The 17,476-nt window shown below is 44.4% G+C and overlaps 2 protein-coding genes and 1 pseudogene across 2 annotated transcripts; 2 read left to right on the forward strand and 1 right to left on the reverse strand.

Annotated features, from left to right (window-relative positions):
- The first annotated feature begins 1,388 nt into the window (after positions 1-1,388).
- On the forward strand, positions 1,389-2,749 carry LOC110133876 (oxysterol-binding protein-related protein 1 pseudogene; annotated as a pseudogene).
- Positions 2,750-6,940: 4,191 nt separating this feature from the next.
- On the reverse strand, positions 6,941-8,244 carry RNF113A (ring finger protein 113A). The gene is given in 3 exon segments (XM_020888092.2): positions 6,941-7,273; positions 7,275-7,903; positions 7,906-8,244. Coding segments are annotated over 3 exon segments (1,029 nt in total). The 5' UTR covers positions 8,030-8,244; the 3' UTR covers positions 6,941-6,997.
- A 20-nt stretch (positions 8,245-8,264) lies between these two features.
- Positions 8,265-11,296, forward strand: NDUFA1 (NADH:ubiquinone oxidoreductase subunit A1). The gene is made up of 3 exons (XM_020888093.2): positions 8,265-8,465; positions 9,764-9,853; positions 11,151-11,296. Exons 1-3 carry the CDS (start codon positions 8,364-8,366, stop codon positions 11,169-11,171), a joined length of 213 nt encoding a protein of 70 aa, XP_020743752.1. The 5' UTR covers positions 8,265-8,363; the 3' UTR covers positions 11,172-11,296.
- The last annotated feature ends 6,180 nt before the right edge of the window (positions 11,297-17,476 follow it).

Consider the following 17,476-nt stretch of genomic DNA (forward strand, 5'->3'; position numbering starts at 1 on the left):
ATAGCAGTAGCCTTCTGATCTCTCCGCTCCATCCCATGACCTGCCTACCCTGGAGTATTTTCTACATAGCAACCAGTTTCTTTTTTCTCCTTTGACTTGAAGATATTTCTCAATGAAATATTAATCACATACAATGAAATGCACATACATGTACATTCCAATGAGTTTGACAAATGTAGACACTAGTGTAACAAACACCCCAGTTAAGATATAAAACATTTCCACTACCCCCCATAAGTTCCAGAAGGATCCTTTCTAAAGCCAGTGTCAGATCATGTGACTCCTCTGCTTAAAGCCTCCCAGTAACCCTCCTCCTCACTGACAATAAAACCTCAACTTCTAGCAATGGCTCATAAAGCTGTACACAGTCTGCCCTCACCCCCCCCCCCCCCATTACTTCTCTTATCTCATCTTACAGTTCTTTCCTCTTCCTTGAGTTCATTCTGTATGGGCTCTCCAAAACAGATCATTAAATTTCTTCCTCACTGTTCTCAGGACAAATTGGGCACTTTCCTGCCTCAGGGCTTTTGTACTTGGTGTTCTCTGTCTGGAATGCTGTTCTCCCAGATTATCCGCTTCATTTAGGTCTCTACTCAAATGTCACCTTATCAGAAAGAGACCCTCCCTGACCACCCTATATACAATGACATGCCCCCTCCCCGGGCACGCTCTCTCATCCCCTTACCTTGCTCCAGTGTTCTTTATAGTACTTAGCTCCATTCGTTATATATTATGCATGTGCGATTCTGCTATGCTCTCTCATGTAAGTTCTAGAGTGTGGGGATTGGAGTGCCTTTGCTCTGGCTGTATCGCCAGTGCTTAACTCAATGCCTGGTATATAGTGGGTGCTTAAAAACTATTTATTAGGCCGGCGGGAGCCACAGAGGGCGGCGGTGCAGCCGACCGGCCAGCGCGGGCCGCGGGCGGCCCGGGCGTTGGTCCTGGGCCGCGCCTCTCTCCTGCTCGACCTCTCCGGAGCCGGGGACGGACCGCGCGAAGGTGACTTAGGGAGACCTTGCGGTGTCGCCCTTAATCGCGCCTCCCGGCTGGGCTGGAAAAAAGGCGGAAGGACAGGCCGAGCGCATTCGTGAGGGAGCCTCGAGCAGCCCCGGGCGGAGCGAGGAGCACCAGGCGGAATGAGCCGCCAGGGAGAGCCCCGGCCCCGGCCCAGGCGAGGAATTTGAAATTGGAACAGGAACAAGAAAAAAACAAAATTTTATCAGAAGCGCTGGCGACTCTAGCCACTGAACATCACGAATTAGAGCAGTCTCTGGTTAAAGGTTCCCCGCCTCTGAGCATCTTTAGTGAGGGCGAGCTCTGTCCCCGAGTAGACTGGAAGCAGTGACTGACCACGCACTCCTTGGAAGAGGAAGCAGAACGCCCGGAGCAGTAGACAGCACAGAATGTCGGAAGGCAAGGACTCTGGTGGTGAAGACGTGTTCTCCAATGGCATCAAAAAACACAGAACAAGCCTGCCCTCCCCTATGTTTTCCAGAAATGACTTCAGTATCTGGAGCATCCTCAGAAAATGTATTGGAATGGAACTCTCCAAGATCACCATGCCAGTTATATTTAACGAGCCTTTGAGCTTCCTCCAGCGACTCACTGAGTATATGGAGCATACATACCTCATCCACAAGGCCAGTTCGTTTGCTGATCCTGTGGAAAGGATGCAGTGTGTAGCTGCATTTGCTGTCTCCGCTGTTGCTTCTCAGTGGGAACGCACTGGAAAGCCTTTCAACCCACTTCTGGGAGAGACTTATGAATTAGTGCGAGATGACCTTGGTTTCAGACTCATCTCTGAGCAGGTCAGCCATCACCCACCCATTAGTGCATTTCATGCTGAAGGATTAAACAATGATTTCATCTTTCATGGCTCAATCTATCCCAAACTGAAGTTCTGGGGGAAGAGCGTAGAAGCAGAACCCAAAGGAACCATCATGTTGGAGCTTCTTGAACACAATGAAGCATATACGTGGACGAATCCTACCTGCTGTGTGCACAACATCATCGTGGGAAAGCTCTGGATTGAGCAATACGGCAACGTGGAGATCACAAACCACAAGACTGGGGACAAATGTGTGTTGAATTTTAAGCCGTGCGGCCTTTTTGGTAAAGAATTACACAAAGTTGAAGGCTACATTCAAGATAAAAGCAAAAAGAAGCTCTGTGCCCTCTACGGGAAATGGACAGAATGTTTGTACAGTGTTGACCCAGCCACATTTGATGCTTACAAAAAAAATGATAAGAAAAATACTGAAGAGAAGAACAGAAAACAGGTGAGCGCTTCTGAGGAGTCGGATGAAATGCCAATGCCGGATTCCGAGAGCGTGTTTGTCATCCCCGGGAGCGTTCTCCTGTGGCGAATAGCCCCGCGGCTTCCGAACTCAGCCCAGATGTACAATTTTACTAGCTTTGCAATGGTTTTGAATGAAGTAGACAAGGAGATGGAGAGCGTGATCCCTAAGACAGACTGCAGGCTGCGGCCTGACATCAGAGCCATGGAGAACGGGGAAATAGATCAAGCTAGTGAAGAAAAAAAGCGACTCGAGGAGAAACAAAGAGTGGCATGCAGGAACAGGTCCAAGTCGGAGGAGGACTCGAAGACGAGGTGGTTCCATCAAGGCCCTAATCCCTACAGCGGAGCCCAGGACTGGCTTTATTCAGGCAGCTACTGGGACAGAAACTACTTCAATTTGCCTGACATTTATTAAAATGTAGACAAGTTGGGGTGGAGAAGGCAATGGCAACCCACTCCAGTACTCTTGCCTGGAAAATCCCATGGACAGCGGAGCCTGGTGGGCTGCCGTCTATGGGGTCGCACAGAGTCAGACACGACTGAAGTGACTTAGCAACAGCAGCAGCAGACAAGTTGGGGTGTTTTGGCTCATCCACAGATAAGTCTTAAATCTATGTTTTAAAATTTTCTTCCTTAGTTTCTCCTTATCTTTTTTCAAAGGGAAAAACCATCTCATGATAAGTTGCACTTCACCCAACAGAAGTGGGGTATAGGGTGATACCAGTGATGAAAGTCTTAAGAAAAATGGGTAATTCTGCTATCCGGTCGTGCTTCTTTGGAATACTATTTTATACAGAGGTATGGGAAACTGCTGGCGAATATGCTTTTGATGGTTGCTGTTGCCATATTTACCGAAGGTTTATACCTAAATGTAACTTTAGCTTTATGAATTATATAGTAACCCAAATCAAGTTATTTTGAATATTTTTATGCTGTCATGCTTGAATGTTTTAGATTTAACTTTGAAATGTTTTGAATTCTCCTATACAAGGTTTATATGCTCAAATATAGAGAAGGTTTTATGTCATTTTTGTAAAGACTACATTGAAAAGATTGCTTTTCTTCACACTAATCCTATCAGTTTTACTCCTTCCCATTCCTAAAAAGAAAAAAAAATGCCTGAATGTTTGGAAGAGACATTCCTGATTTGAAAATTCTAAACTGGAAAAAGTATTTCATTTGCCTACTTTAGTACTCTGAACTTACTTGTACAGTTTTCTATAATTAATGTCATTAGAATTAAAAGGTGAATAAAACCTAGCAATTCACAAAAATACCATAGAAATAGAGGTTTTAGGCACCATCATTACATAATGACAAACCTTTTTAAATGCTTCAACTTCCATTGACAAATGCCACCCAAGAAACTCGGTTGTATTCATGTATTATAAATGTCAAACTATATAAAAGGAGGTCTTGTGCATTTCAGGTTTTCAAGGCACCTGTGTACTTAAGATATGTACGGAGACCTACTGTACAGTAGCTTTGCCCCTTTAATTGGGGTACATTAATCATATGGTATTTATCTACCCAACCCCAGACTGAGATTTTGCTCCCAGGGGCCTTAGATAACTGCCAGTAAGTTATTTCAATGGCTGTCTTGAAGTTAAGAAGTTATAATGAAATAATCTACCTAATGCTAATAAAGGCTTTAGAATGGTAAAAAAAAAAAAAAAAACCCACTATTAAATGAATGTCCACAGTCCCCAGTCTAGTCCAGTCTGCCATGATATCACGTGCACTGGTGCACCAGCCTCCAGTCTGATCTGTCTTGGCTGCACATTCTACAGTCCATTCCTCACACTGCAGAATTATCTTTTTAAAATTCAAATCTGATCAGCTCTCTTTCTTTCTTAAAACCTTTTGATGGCATCCCTTTGCCTTTCTGATAAAGTCCAGAGTCCTTAACATGACAGCAAGGTGGCTGTTCTTTGGCCCTGACTACCTGGCCATCTGTCTTTTTCCTCTAGTATCCTGGACTGCTTGGAGTTCTTAGCTGAAGCCAGTCTCTCACTTCAGTTCCTTGGGATATACTGACCCTCTGACTTGGATCCTCTTCCTAACCCCCATTTACAGGTCTCCAGTTGAGGTCATCTCCTAGGGGAGCCTCCTCTGAACTCTCAGACTAGGTTAGCCCCTTTAGGGTCCAGCTGCAACTCATTTTGGCTGGCATGCTTTTTATCCCTCCATATTTATTTATTTATTTTTGGCCATGCCGCAGGGCTTGTGGGATCTCAGTTCCTTGACCATGAATTGAGCCTGGGCCATGACAGTGGAAGCCCAGAGTCCTAACCACTAGGCCACCAGGGAACCACCCCCGTATTTAATTTTTTTCTAATTTGTAAGAATAACTATTTAGTTTTCACCTATAAGTTAAGTTGCACCATTTAATTAGAGTAATAAAAATAGTTCTTTTAAAAATTTTAATCATAAACCTTGTAAACATGAAAAATACCTTGAGCATACCACGATTTTTGCTACTCGTTGTCCTGTTTCTTTCCATAACACTTTTTAGAACACTGTCTTCCTTTGCCTTCCACCTCAGTGTGTCTGTTAAGTTGCTTCAGTTGTGTCTGACTCTTTGTGATGCTATGGACTGTAGCCCGCCAGGCTCCTCTGTCCATGGGATTCTCCAGGCAAGAATACTGGAGTGGGTTGCCATGCCCTCCTCCAGGGGATCTTCCTGACTCAGGGATCGAACCTACATCATTTTACATCTCCTGCATTGGCAGGCAGTTTCTTTACCACTAGCGCCACCTAAGTTTCTCTTTCTCCAACTGCCTTTACAACTTTCTCTTTCCTGTTCTCCTGGGTTTTTTTTTTTTTTTTTGTCTCATCCCTTAAATGCTGTTTTCTGTGTCATACTTTCTTAAGCACTTTTCCCGCTAGGCTTCTCATGTATCCCCACTATACTTAAAACATTCTGTTAAAGAATATATGACATTGTATGAGATGACTTTGATTCTGAATTCTCTCAAGGGCTGGAATTGGCTTAATCCTGAGAGGTCAGCCCAGTGCATTTTTGTTTTTGTACTCATCAAACCTGCACTGTGTGATGTCCAGCTCCATGAGGTCAGGGGCTATGTCTATCTTCTTTGCTAATATCCCGTATGCTAGGCACAGTGCCTGACAAGAGTGGCTCCTCAAAGAATATCTTTAAGTAGATTAATGTATATGAATATAAAAACTAACCCACAATTTATTCTTACATCTTTTCCCTGGGATCAGCCCAAATTCTAGTCAGATCAATAAAAATTTACTAGTCATTTGTCCTAACTGGCCTCTCTGCCTTTCATCTTGCTGCAGTCTGATAGCCTGTAACCATAGTAACATTAAAAAAAAAAGTTTGATTGTGTTCCCCTCCCCAAATCTCTTTACCTACAGAATATAGTCAAAGCTCCTCGGCTTGGGTTCAAGGCTTTGGCCCTGATCTCCTTTTTCAGGCCTCTCTGAGTTTATTTATTAAGTGCTTATTATATGCCAAGCACTGGCCTGGTCACTGAGAAATTCACAGGCTAGTTGGGAAAACAGGTACATAGATTAATAGGGCATGATCAGCTCTATGAAAATACAGTTTCAGACACTGGATTATAAAATGTTAGGCTTTTGCCTTCTGCAGGTTCACAAGTTCAGTCCAGAACTGCATAGGGTCACTACCAGCTACATTTCTTTTTTTTTTTCTTTTTTTATTTCGTGTCTCCTGTGTCTCCTGCTTTAACAGGCAGATTCTTTACCAGTGAGCCACCTGGGAATTTGTTTCCCCATATAGATAGTCAATTTTCTGCACTATTTATTGAAAAGTGCTACAGTGGCATCTTTGTTGTATATCAGATGACCATGTATATCTGTTTTTCTGGACTATTCTGTTTTATTTGTTGATTTATCTTTTTGTCAAAACTACGTGCTTGAGACAAGTCCTCCTGTCCACTATGCAGCCCCTCTACTTTTTTATTCTACAGGATTGGCCTTGCTACCCCTGGCCCTTTTGTTTTTCTTTTCTTTTTTTTTTTTCATTTAGTTTTATTAGTTGGAGGCTAATTACTTTACAACATTGCAGTGGTTTTTGTCATACCCAGCTACATTTCAAACGTTCCAACAGCCACATGAAGCTAGTGGCTATCATATTGGACCCCGGAGCATAGACCATTTCAATCATCCATGGAAGGAGTTACCTATGCTTCAAGGAGAGCAAGGAACATTCCCCATACACACAGGTTGCAGGTCTAGCTACCAGTCCCCCATCCTTATTCTCCCACTCTCACTGCTCCCCCAACCCCAACACACACCTTGGCTGGGGTGTATTTTGAAGTACTACAGGCTCCCAAAAGATCATGCATGAAAATACTTTCGTAAATTATTAAGTGATGCATAATTGTGATATAATAAATAGGTTCAGTTCTTGTTTTTATCACAGCTTTGGTCACTTCAAGCAAATTCCAGCTCTTTTGTTGAACTTCTCCCATCCCCCAAATTTATATAAAAGGGTTATGAAAAGTAACTGTTACACACAGGCAGCATTTATGCCAGGTTAAACTCCAGATTTTACCTACCTTGATGCTTTTGCAAGCCATCCATCCAGGACCCCACTTCACCACCCACCTTTTCCTTTTACTCACTTTCCCTAGAAAGGAAGGACACGAGTTAAGATTTCCAAAACAACAAAACGTTTATTTTGAGATTTGAGAACAATGGGGAAATTTAAGTAATGGGAACTGGATCCTCATCGGGGTCTTCTGGGAAATCTGAAGCACCACCCTCTTCTGCAGCTCGATGCTTCTCCAGTTTAGTAATCAATTCTTTCGCGGGATTGAAGACGCCATTGGTCTGCTGGTCACAGACATAGCACCGCGGGGTGGTGCGGAAATGCTGCAGCGGGCAGCGCTCGCAGAAATAATGCCTGCACTTGGTGATAACTGGGTTTTGGAAGGTCTGGCGACAGATGAAACACTTGAATGGTAGCTCCTCCTCATCGCTTCGCCACTTCATAGTTTTCGTCCTCATCGACGCCATAGCGACCCTCATCAAGCTCGCGTTGGATCTGCCACCCGTGCTTGTAATCTGAGCGGTCATGGAGGAATTTGCAGCTGTCTCCGAAGCCGCAAAAGCCGGTCTCCTTGTAGTCCTTACAAATGTCGGGCTGGTAATCCCAGCGCACGGTGGCACGCAGATGCTCCGGAGCTCGGATGGGGCCCTTCCTCGCCATTCCGGAGGAAGCATTGCCCATAGACGTATCCTTGGGTTTCATATATTTCTGATAATTATTCATTCCCCGGTAGATCTTATCATCTTCCTTGCCCCTCAGCTCCTCCCGGATCTTCCGGCTGCGCTCAAAGATGGCTTGTGCGTCACGCTCCTTCTCGGTGTCTAGCTCGTACACAGCGGTCGCCCCCATGTCCTCTGGCCCCACGGGTCTCGCCGACCGAGTGGACTTATAGACCACGCCGAGACTCTCGGGTTTATTCTCCTCCTCCTCCTCGCTACTCAGGTCGCCGTATGCCACCTTCTGTTTACCACTGCCACGGGTCTTCCGTATCATGGGATTGTGGGGAGCTTGCTTCTTTTCCGGGCGAACCACAGTGTTCCCTTCATCACTGCAGCTGTTCTGTCTCCAGACTCTTGGTTGCAGATGGGGCGCTTTCTGCAGCCTGCAGCTACTTTTCGCCCAGGCTTTTTGAAAAGAAAGGTGCACACCTGGTCTGTCGTCTTTCCTGAGGAAAGTTGCTCTGCCATTTTTAGAGTCTTGAGGTACGAAACGGCGATGACCTGCTGGCTGGCGCGGGGCTGGCTGGCGTTGCTGCACGTCCGGCGCGCGGCGGCGAGTTGACGCAAAATCTGCTGCAGAAAAGAGGACTGCGGGAGTAGGGAGTGTGTGAGAGCAGGCAGTGTGCGAGAGCGCGGGCGCGCGCTCCTCTTGAGCCCTGCCGCGCCCCGTCGCTTCCTCTGGCGGCTTACGTGACTCCGGCCCCACTCGCGCGCAGCCGCGGAGCTTACCCGGAAGAGCTCGAAGCCGGGTCACCTTTAAGGGACCTGGAAGGGAGTGTTTGGCCTCGGGAACGGCGTCGCGATGTGGTTCGAGGTTCTCCCCGGGATCGCTGTCATGGGCGTGTGCTTGTTCATTCCGGGAATGGCCACCGCGCGCATCCACAGGTTCAGTAACGGGGGCAAGGTAAGGCGGCTTCTCAGGCCCGGCGGCTGATTCCATCGCTGCCGTTACGTAATGGATGGTGGTGTCGGGAGGCCCTTAGGACCCGGAGGCTCTCTCCGAGATGGGGAATACTGAGATCGGTTTTCGCCAGTGTTTTTAATTGCCTAAAAACGGAGACTTGCGGAAGGAAACCCGTCCGGAACCGTGTTCCACTTTAGTAAAGATTTAGTAAGGTTACTGGGTGAAGCCAGGGCTGGAGGGTGGAGTAGAGACTGGGGGCTGGAAAGGTAGATTAAAAGAGGTTAAGTCCAAATTCCTAGGCAGAGGAGAAAGAAAATAGAAAGTATTAGTCGCTCAGTCGTGCCCGACTCTTTGCAGTCCCATGGACTGTAGCCCGCCAGGCTCCACTGTCCATAGAATTCTCCAGGCAAGAATACTGGAGTGGGTTATCATTTCCTTCTCCAGGGGATCTTCCCGACCTAGGGATCAAACCTGGGTCTCCTGCATTGCAGGCAGATTCTTTACCGTCTGAACCACTAGGGAAGCCCTACCTAGGCAGAGGAGAGAGGCGTCAATTAGTCTTGCCTCCATCCCAAGTCTCCTTTCTGGCTGGATTTTTATTTTAATTTTTCGCATCCATATCTCGGTAGCTTCTCGTTTTTCACTTTTTCCTAACCTTGATTTAATTAGGGTTTTTTTTTGGGGGGGGGTGGGGGGCCTTGACACGCTGTTTTCGAAATCTCAGTTCCTCGACCAGGGATTGAACCTGGGCAACTGGCTGTGAAAGCACCGAGTCCTAATCACTGGCCAGCCAGGGAATTCCCCTTAATTAGATTTTTTACCTTGACATTTTCTTTTATCCCCCACTTTCTCTTGCAAGCCTTTAGGAATTTAGCTCAAGCTCCTGGTTTTCACTTTAGGATTGTGATTTTTCTGTCTAACTAGTTCTTTACGTTAACTCTAAAGTATAAAGTATCAATGTATTTGGTTTCTGGTTTTGTGATCGTCTTTCACTTGTGACCTACCTCTGTTCTTTCATCCCAGCGTCCCCAAAAGGAACAAGTAGTCATGACTTTAAAAAAAAAAGAGGAAAGAAAAAAAATTATGCTGGTTAAAACAGAATGTGTAAGAAGTCATGGTTACTGTCTTAATTCTAAAGTTTAGTGGTCCGATTTTATTTAAGATTCTGTCTTAATTTGGTTTTTATATGAGTGATGATTCCATTTTTCTGGAATGTCACTTATTAATTAAAGTTCTAATATTTTTCTATTGGTTCACTCACCTTTATAAACTGCAATAATGATTTCCTTTCATTGTAGGAAAAAAGGATTGCCCATTATTCATATCAGTGGTATATGATGGAAAGAGATAGGCGTGTCTCTGGAGTAAACCGTTACTATGTGTCAAAGGTAAGATGGCTCTGATGCTAGCCCACCTGTCAGGGTTGAGATGCATTCTGGTTAACGCTTTGCCAAAGGGCTTACAGCAGACTGGGAAAATGCAAATTAAAGTAGCACAGTGCTTTTTACATACTAATGATCATCTTATTCTCTGCATTGTCTGCTTATATCCTTTCTTGTTCTGTTGTCTTTTTTCTTTTTGATTTATAGAGGTTCTTATTATACATTACAGATGTTAATCTTTTGTCTCTTTTATGTGTGGCAAATATTTTTCTGTCTGCTGTCTTTTTTACTTTATCCTGGCTTTCATCAGATAGATTTTTAATATGGATGTTCTGTTTATCATGGTTTACATTGATACAAAGGACTTTCGTATCCAAGATTCTAAAAAATATTTATACAGTTTCTCCAAATACAATTAACAATCCTTTCCCCTTTTTTACAGTTAGTACTCTGACCTGTCTACAGGTCATTTGGGGGTATAATGTGAAGCAAGGATTTAGCTTTAGTTTTTTCCAAGAAACAGCCAGTTGTCAGAATTATCTTATAGAACAGTCCATTTTTTTGTTTGTTTCAGATACCATTCTAGTAAACTAAATATCCATATATACATGGGCCTGTTTTCACTAATGTACTCTTCTATACTCCATTGGTTTGCCAGTTCATGCACCAGTACATTAAAGAATTACTATAATTTATATTTGATTGAATCACGAAACAATTTTTTTTTTTTGTGGGTCAAAAATGGTTAAGCAGTAGCATTTTCATATGGTTCGGCCTAATAGTATGTTCTTATATGTTGTAGGAGTTCGTCCTCATTCTTTAAAAAGATTATTCCTGTAATAGAAACAGAATACCTGGACTGTGTTATTTTAACAACCTGGAAGAAATGCCATCACTGATGACACTTTTACTCTATAGTTTCTGAAGCATTTGGTTGTGAACTGAGTGTGATAGAATGGTCTTCCGAACAGTGTCATGCTTACAGGGCAAAAGTTCTAGAGGGGGTGAGTGGTCCCTGAACTTGAATTCTGACTCTACTACTTCCTGACTGACTTAAGCAAGGGACTTTTAACCTGGCTGAGCCTCCATTGTTTTTTTTTTTAATTTTTTTCATTTGTAAAAAAGTAGAATAAGGCTAATCATCTCTTCCTGATGTTGGCTGTTGTTTTATAAAACAGTTTAAAGTGATATATTTGTTACTGTCAGAAAATGAAAACTAGGAATCATTACAGGTCCTAGGAGTCATTGTACATCTTTGAGAGGAACAGAATTCTCTCATTTTCCTTTTTAAACTGTTTTTCAGGGTTTGGAGAACATTGATTAAGGAAATGTTTTCCTGATTGATGAAAAACAACTCAGTCATGCTCTTCTATCCCTGCTAGAAGATTATGCAGCATATCGTGTAGCATGCAGAGTATTTTGTAGTGTATAATAAAAATAAAAAAATCAGAGGTTTTCTTTACTTTTTAAAATAGTACTACCCAAGATCAAGACGTCTACCCGATATAGTATTATCACTTAAAAAAAAACTAGAAGGCAACTGAGGCTTGTAAAATTACAGCTGTAATATACACCAAGCACCAATAACTGCCCAGCGCATTATGTGTCACAAAGGTACTTCCTACTCTTGTAGTAGATATTAAAATATTGGAAAACAGTGTTTCTTCGGAGATTGCTAGAAGAATATAGAAAAAGTAGTACTTTTTCTCCTCTTTCCTTTTCTGGGTGAATCCCTATATGCTTAAAATTCCAGACTGCACCTTCATCGTCCGTGCATCCTGTATCCACATATAGTAGTCACTAAAGTGTTGATTCTTAGCTTATTATGTAGAGCAGCAACAACGATTATGTTTATTAAAATGAATATATTTGAAATAAAGAATTGCATGTCCAGTGCTAAAGGTAACCAGATAATATTAAGATCTGAAAAGGTGTAACTACTGTGAAGAAGGTGATAATCCGTGTATACAGATCAACACCCCAGGTGACCAGGGAACCTCTAGGTGAGAAAATTAAGTTACCTTTCTTCTCCATCTTTTATCTGGTGCTTCCCAGGTGGTAAAGAATCCACCTGCCAACGCAGGAGATGCAGGTTCAATCCCCAGGTCAGGAAGATACCCTGGAGAAGGGAATGGCTGCTGCTGCTGCTAAGTCGCTTCAGTCGTGTCCGACTCTGTTCGACCCCATAGACAGCAGCCCACTAGGCTCCTCTGTTCCTGGGATTCTCCAGGCAAGAACACTGGAGTGGGTTGCCATTTCCTTCTCCAGTGCATGCAAGTGCAAAGTGAAAGTGAAGTCGCTCAGTTGTGCCTGACTCTTCACGACCCCATGGACTGCAGCCTACCAGGTTCCTCCGTCCATGGGATTTTCCAGGCAAGAGTACTGGAGTGGGGTGCCATTGCCTCGAAGGGAATGGCAACCCATCCCAATATTCTTGCCTGGGAAACCTCATGGACAGAGGGTCCTGGTGGGCTACAGTTTGTGGGGTCACAAAAGTCAGTCATGACTGAGCAACTAAACAATGACAACAGGTTTTTTAATCTAGTTTAACATTTGATCTACTGATGAATTTAAACAGACCTGCACTGTATGGCTTCTGTTGACCTCATCTTAGAGGACAGGGCTTACAGAGGACAGAGGTGGCGGTCACACTCCGAGGAATACTCTATATTGTGCCACTTTAAAGGAAAGCTGTGGTCATGATTACAAATTTAACACAACCTCTGGTCTTTATTTAATGCTATTATACAGGGCTCATTTTATGATTGTTATGAGAACTATCTGGAAAGGAAGAGAGACGGCAGGTAGTACAGAGAGGAATACAGGAGACTTAACATTACTAAATCTGTCACTAAATGTATTGATTTTTAGGTCTGTTCTCTGCCCACAGGCCTCTAGGTGGGGCCCATCCACTAGCAGATTCATCCTTAGATAAATGTCAGGGCTTGTCACAGCAAGGAGCTGCAAAGTGACAGAAATCAGTTGGTCAGGTTCAGCATTAGCATCTGAATTCTCCAACTCCCTTTTTGGTAGCACTTGCTATGAAATTTAGCCTTATTTTTATACTCTACTGCCAGGGAGTGAACCAGATTAAAATACTTTGAAGCCAGAAGACTATAGTGATGCTTTGCAGCCCATGTTTCTTTTGATTTTTTGAAAGTGCAGTTAGCCAGAAGGGTTTTCTTACAGCAGCTCTGACAGATGTGATCTGGCTACTGACCTCAGATTCACTACTCACCTGCTTTTAAGGCCAGTTGAAAGGACATTTGGTTAACAATGCCATTCATTTGGTTTTATTACCTTTTTGATTGAAGTATAGTTGATGTACAATATTATATGTTTCAGGTATACAACATAGTGATTCACAATTTTTAAAGGTTATACTCAATTTATAGTTATAAAATATGGGCTATATTCCTTGTCCTGTACAAGGCGTCCTTGTAACTGATTTTATACATATGGTTTTATTCTTTATCTTTAATTTTTAAAATAGATACCATACATAGCTCAAAAATCCAACAATAGAAGTTGTTCAGTGAAAAGACTTTGTTCCAGTTCCCTGCCCATCACCTACCCCACTGTCACACTACCCTGAAGGGTCTCTATGCACGTAGAAAAATAAACACATGTTCTTCTGTCTTCTGTGATGGTAACACTTGACACATATTTTACCTCTGTCACTTGTTTGGAAGAATGGTTCTTCTTTGAAATTATATTTACCAGGCTGCCATCATTATTTCTAGGGTCAAATGAAATCGTCACTAGGAAAAGACTTTGAAAAAGGTTAGAGGAAGTCATACACTTTCAGAAGGTAGAGGAAGATGATGGCCCTACCCTTTGGGAAACAAGTGAAATATTTATGGGGAAAAAAGACATTCTAGAATCAGCAATACCAACTTATCAAGACCCTTAGACATTTAGTCCAAATTCTGATTCTTCAGATGAGGAAACTGGTTCAGGGATGGGAAGCAGTCACCTGGCTAGCTAGAAGCAGACCTAGGGACTAGAATCCTGGTGTCTTGACTCCCAACCTCATGTGCTTTTAGTCTTTGTGGCTCACTTCAGTAACCCTTTTATCTGAGCTTCCCTGATAGCTCAGTTGGTAAAGAAGCTACCTGCAGTGCAGGAGGAGACCTGGGATTGATTTCTGGGTGGGGAAGGTCCTCTGGAGAAGGGAAAGGCTACCCACTCCAGTATTCTGGCCTGGAGAATTTCGTGGACTGTATAGTCCATTGGGATCACAAAGAGTCTCGGGACTGAGTGGCTTTCACTTTCTTTTCTCTAAACCCTGCTGAGGGAATGCCACACCAGGCACTATGCCCCAGATGTGAACAAGACACAGCCCTGCCCTTCAGTCAGTAGGACTGCAAGGCCATTACAGGATGGGGTGCTGAGTACTGTGACAGGTCTGCAGAAAGTGCTGCCAGCACAGAACGGGGGCCTGACCCAGTCTTCGGATGGGGGGAAGGGAAAGGGCTTCAGGTAAGTTCCAGGTGATGCCCATACCAAACCCAAGTCTTGAAGGTTGGGGAGCATTTAGGAGATAAGCAACTGAGGTTAGAAAAAAAAATATGAATGTGGGCACATCACACTAGCATGGCTGCGTGGGAAAGCACCAGAAGTCGTTGTGCAGAACTAGAGCAAAGAGGGCGAGGCAGGAAGGAGAGGGAAGAGAGAATGGAGAGGCTGATCTGTCTCCCGCGGGTGTTGGACTTTCTCCGGGGCAACTGGGAGCTCCGCAGGCCGCAGGCAGGAGAGTGAGATGGGGACCCGCCTCTGTCTGCGGGGCTGCTCTGTGGAGCACCGACTGCACGGCCAGGGCGAGTTTTGTCCCTAGGGACACGTAGAAAAATAAACACATGTTCTTCTGTCTTCTGTGATGGTAACGCTTGACACATATTCTACCTCTGTCACTTGTTTGGAAGAATGGTTCTTCTTTGAAATTATATTTACCAGGCTGCCATCAATATTTCTAGGGTCAAATAAAATTGTCACTAAGAAAAGACTTTGAAAAAGGTTAGAGGAAGCCATACGCTTTCAGAAGGGAGAGGAAGACGATGGCCCTACCCTTTGTTTGGGAAACACTTAAGTGAAGTATTTGTGAGGAAAAAAAAGATGGTGGACAAAACTTTGGAGACGGGCTCACCATCTCCCGGGGAGTCTGGGGAGATGCTACTGCCATCTAGTGGCCAGAGGCCGGCAACGCTCCTCAACAGCCTGAGCGCAGGGGCTGGCCCTCCCAGGGCGGTTTTAGAAGTCCATGATGACATCAACGCTGCTGAGACAGAAACCCTGAAAACAGCCAGGTCTCCATCAAGCAACATGGCTTCTTCCTCCTATTCCTCGTCCTTTTTCTCATTCAAATTCGGATCCCAGATTCTCCCTCGTGCGTGCATGCTAAGTTGCTCCAGTCGTGTCCCACTCTGCAACCTCAGGGACTGTAACCTGCCAGGCTCCTCTGTCCATGGGATTCTCCAGGCAAGAATACTGGAGTGGGTTGCCATGCCCTCCTCCAGGGGATCTTCCCCACCCAGGGATTGAACCTGTGTCTCTTACGTCTCCTGCATTGGCAGGTGGGTTCTTTACCACTAGTATCACTTGAGAAACTGGGGTTCTCCTTCTGCTCATCTGTAAACCTGAACTGTATCCCATCCTCGGAGACTTTTGTTTTCCCACAGGTGTATCCCAGCTCACCACGAGTGACGCATCTCAGGTCGAGAAGGGCGAAGAACAAACCGATTCTTTTCCGAAGGGCTGTGGAGACTGGGAACACCGAGGGTACCAGCACATCAGGAGGCTCTGCCCCCTGTCAGCTGTGTGACCTCAGGCAAGTCACTTCACTACTCTGAGCCTCAGATATCCTATCTTTTAAGGGAGGATGGTCGGCGCTCTGCACCCATCCCTGGGTATCTCTGGCTATCAGGACATCATGTCTGTGGAGTAGTTTGTAACTGGATGGCCTTGTGCCTGTGGAAGCTGTCTAGTCTGCCCCCAGCTCCCCCAAAGTCACCCAAATGTGGTGTCGGGAGGACCCTCAGACCCAGTGTGTAACCAGGTGTAGGCAGTGGCAGCAGTCTTGGCTTCTCTCTTGGAACCAGTGATTACAGTCTGGGGGTTCACAGAACACTGCAGCAAAGATGGTACTAACCTTGATAAGGACACGAATTGCTCTGAAGTTGTGTTCTGAAAGAGAGAAAGATGCAATTTTCCTGCCATTGTGTGAACCCAGGTCCTGGTTTACCCCTCAAGGTAGATGCTGCCTGCTTTGTTTCAGGGGAAGGTGGTGACTGGATGGGACTGAAGCTGGTTGTCCTCAGAAGGAAACTTCAGGGTGAGGGGGAGACTTAAACATCACTTGGTTTTCAAGATTTCACATCATTCTGATGCTTTTGTGACCTGAGAACTCAAAATTATTCTACTACACTTTTGTACTTTCACACTTTTGTGACACACAAGACATGGAACGATTATAGAGGTTTTTCTTTCCCAAGTGTGTTGATGCAGATTTTGTGTGTCTAAAGACATTGACTTCCCTGGTGGCTCAGCTGGTAAAGAATTCGCCTGCAATGTGGGAGACCTGGGTTCGATCCCTGAGTTGGGAAGATCCCCTGGAGAAGGGAATGGCTACCCACTCCAGTATTCTGGCCTGGAGAATTCCATGGACTGTGTAGTCATGGGGTCACAAAGAATTGGACATGATTGAGTGACTTTCACTTTGAAAGACACTAGCATTCAACTTCTTGATTTGAGTCTCTGTGTGCTGGTATAATGCTGCCTTCCTCCCCCCGCCACATCCACATGCTCCTAACCAAATAGCTCACCTCTGAGGTTGGCATACTCGGGAATGCTCTTTTTGGGATATGCTCTTCTTATGCTTCCCAGATGAAGCTGGAGTAGAGTCTAAGCTGGGGAGGAGAATGTTCTTAGGACCTTCACAGTTTGGTGCACAGTTGAGAAAAGAAAGGATGAGGACATTTCTGGAAAGAATCAATCCAAGGCTATGTTTGCATAATCTTTCATCGTTAAAGATTTCTTTGGTATATTTGTGTGTCCTCTGTGTCTGATGCTGTTGGCCACCCCGAAAGTCTCTTTGACAATAAAGAGCCAAATCACCAGTTTGGGGATTTCCACAAATCTTGACTGAGGACTAAAGACCTAATTGTTCTTTTCAGGGCATCATTGAGAAAATGGCCTAGCAGATCTGACTTGTGTTAACCCATGTAAATACTGCTTTATTTGTTTGCAGACATTTTGTTTCATCTGTTGTTTTGTTTCGTAGCAGGTGTCTCCCTCAATTCCAGAAAACATGGAAAAATCAATTATATGGGTTAGAGGGTGGTCGGGAAATAAAATTTACAAACAAGTATGCAATTTCTTTTTTTAACTTTTTTATTTTTGGCTTAAATGGGTCTTTGTTGTGGCAGGCAGGGGCTACTGTCTAGTTGAAGCGCACAAGCTTTCATTGCAGTGGCTTCTCTTGTAGAGCATAGGCTCTGGGGCACGGGCTTCAGTAGTTGCAGCTTGCAGGCTCAGTAGTTGTGGCTTGCAGGCTTAGTTGCTCCAGCATGTGGAATCTTCCTGGACCAGGAATCAAACCCATGTCCCCTGCATTGGCAGGTGGATTCTTAT

The sequence above is a fragment of the Odocoileus virginianus genome, unplaced genomic scaffold, assembly GCF_023699985.2.
Source record: "Odocoileus virginianus isolate 20LAN1187 ecotype Illinois unplaced genomic scaffold, Ovbor_1.2 Unplaced_Scaffold_20, whole genome shotgun sequence".
Lineage (NCBI taxonomy): Eukaryota > Metazoa > Chordata > Mammalia > Artiodactyla > Cervidae > Odocoileus > Odocoileus virginianus.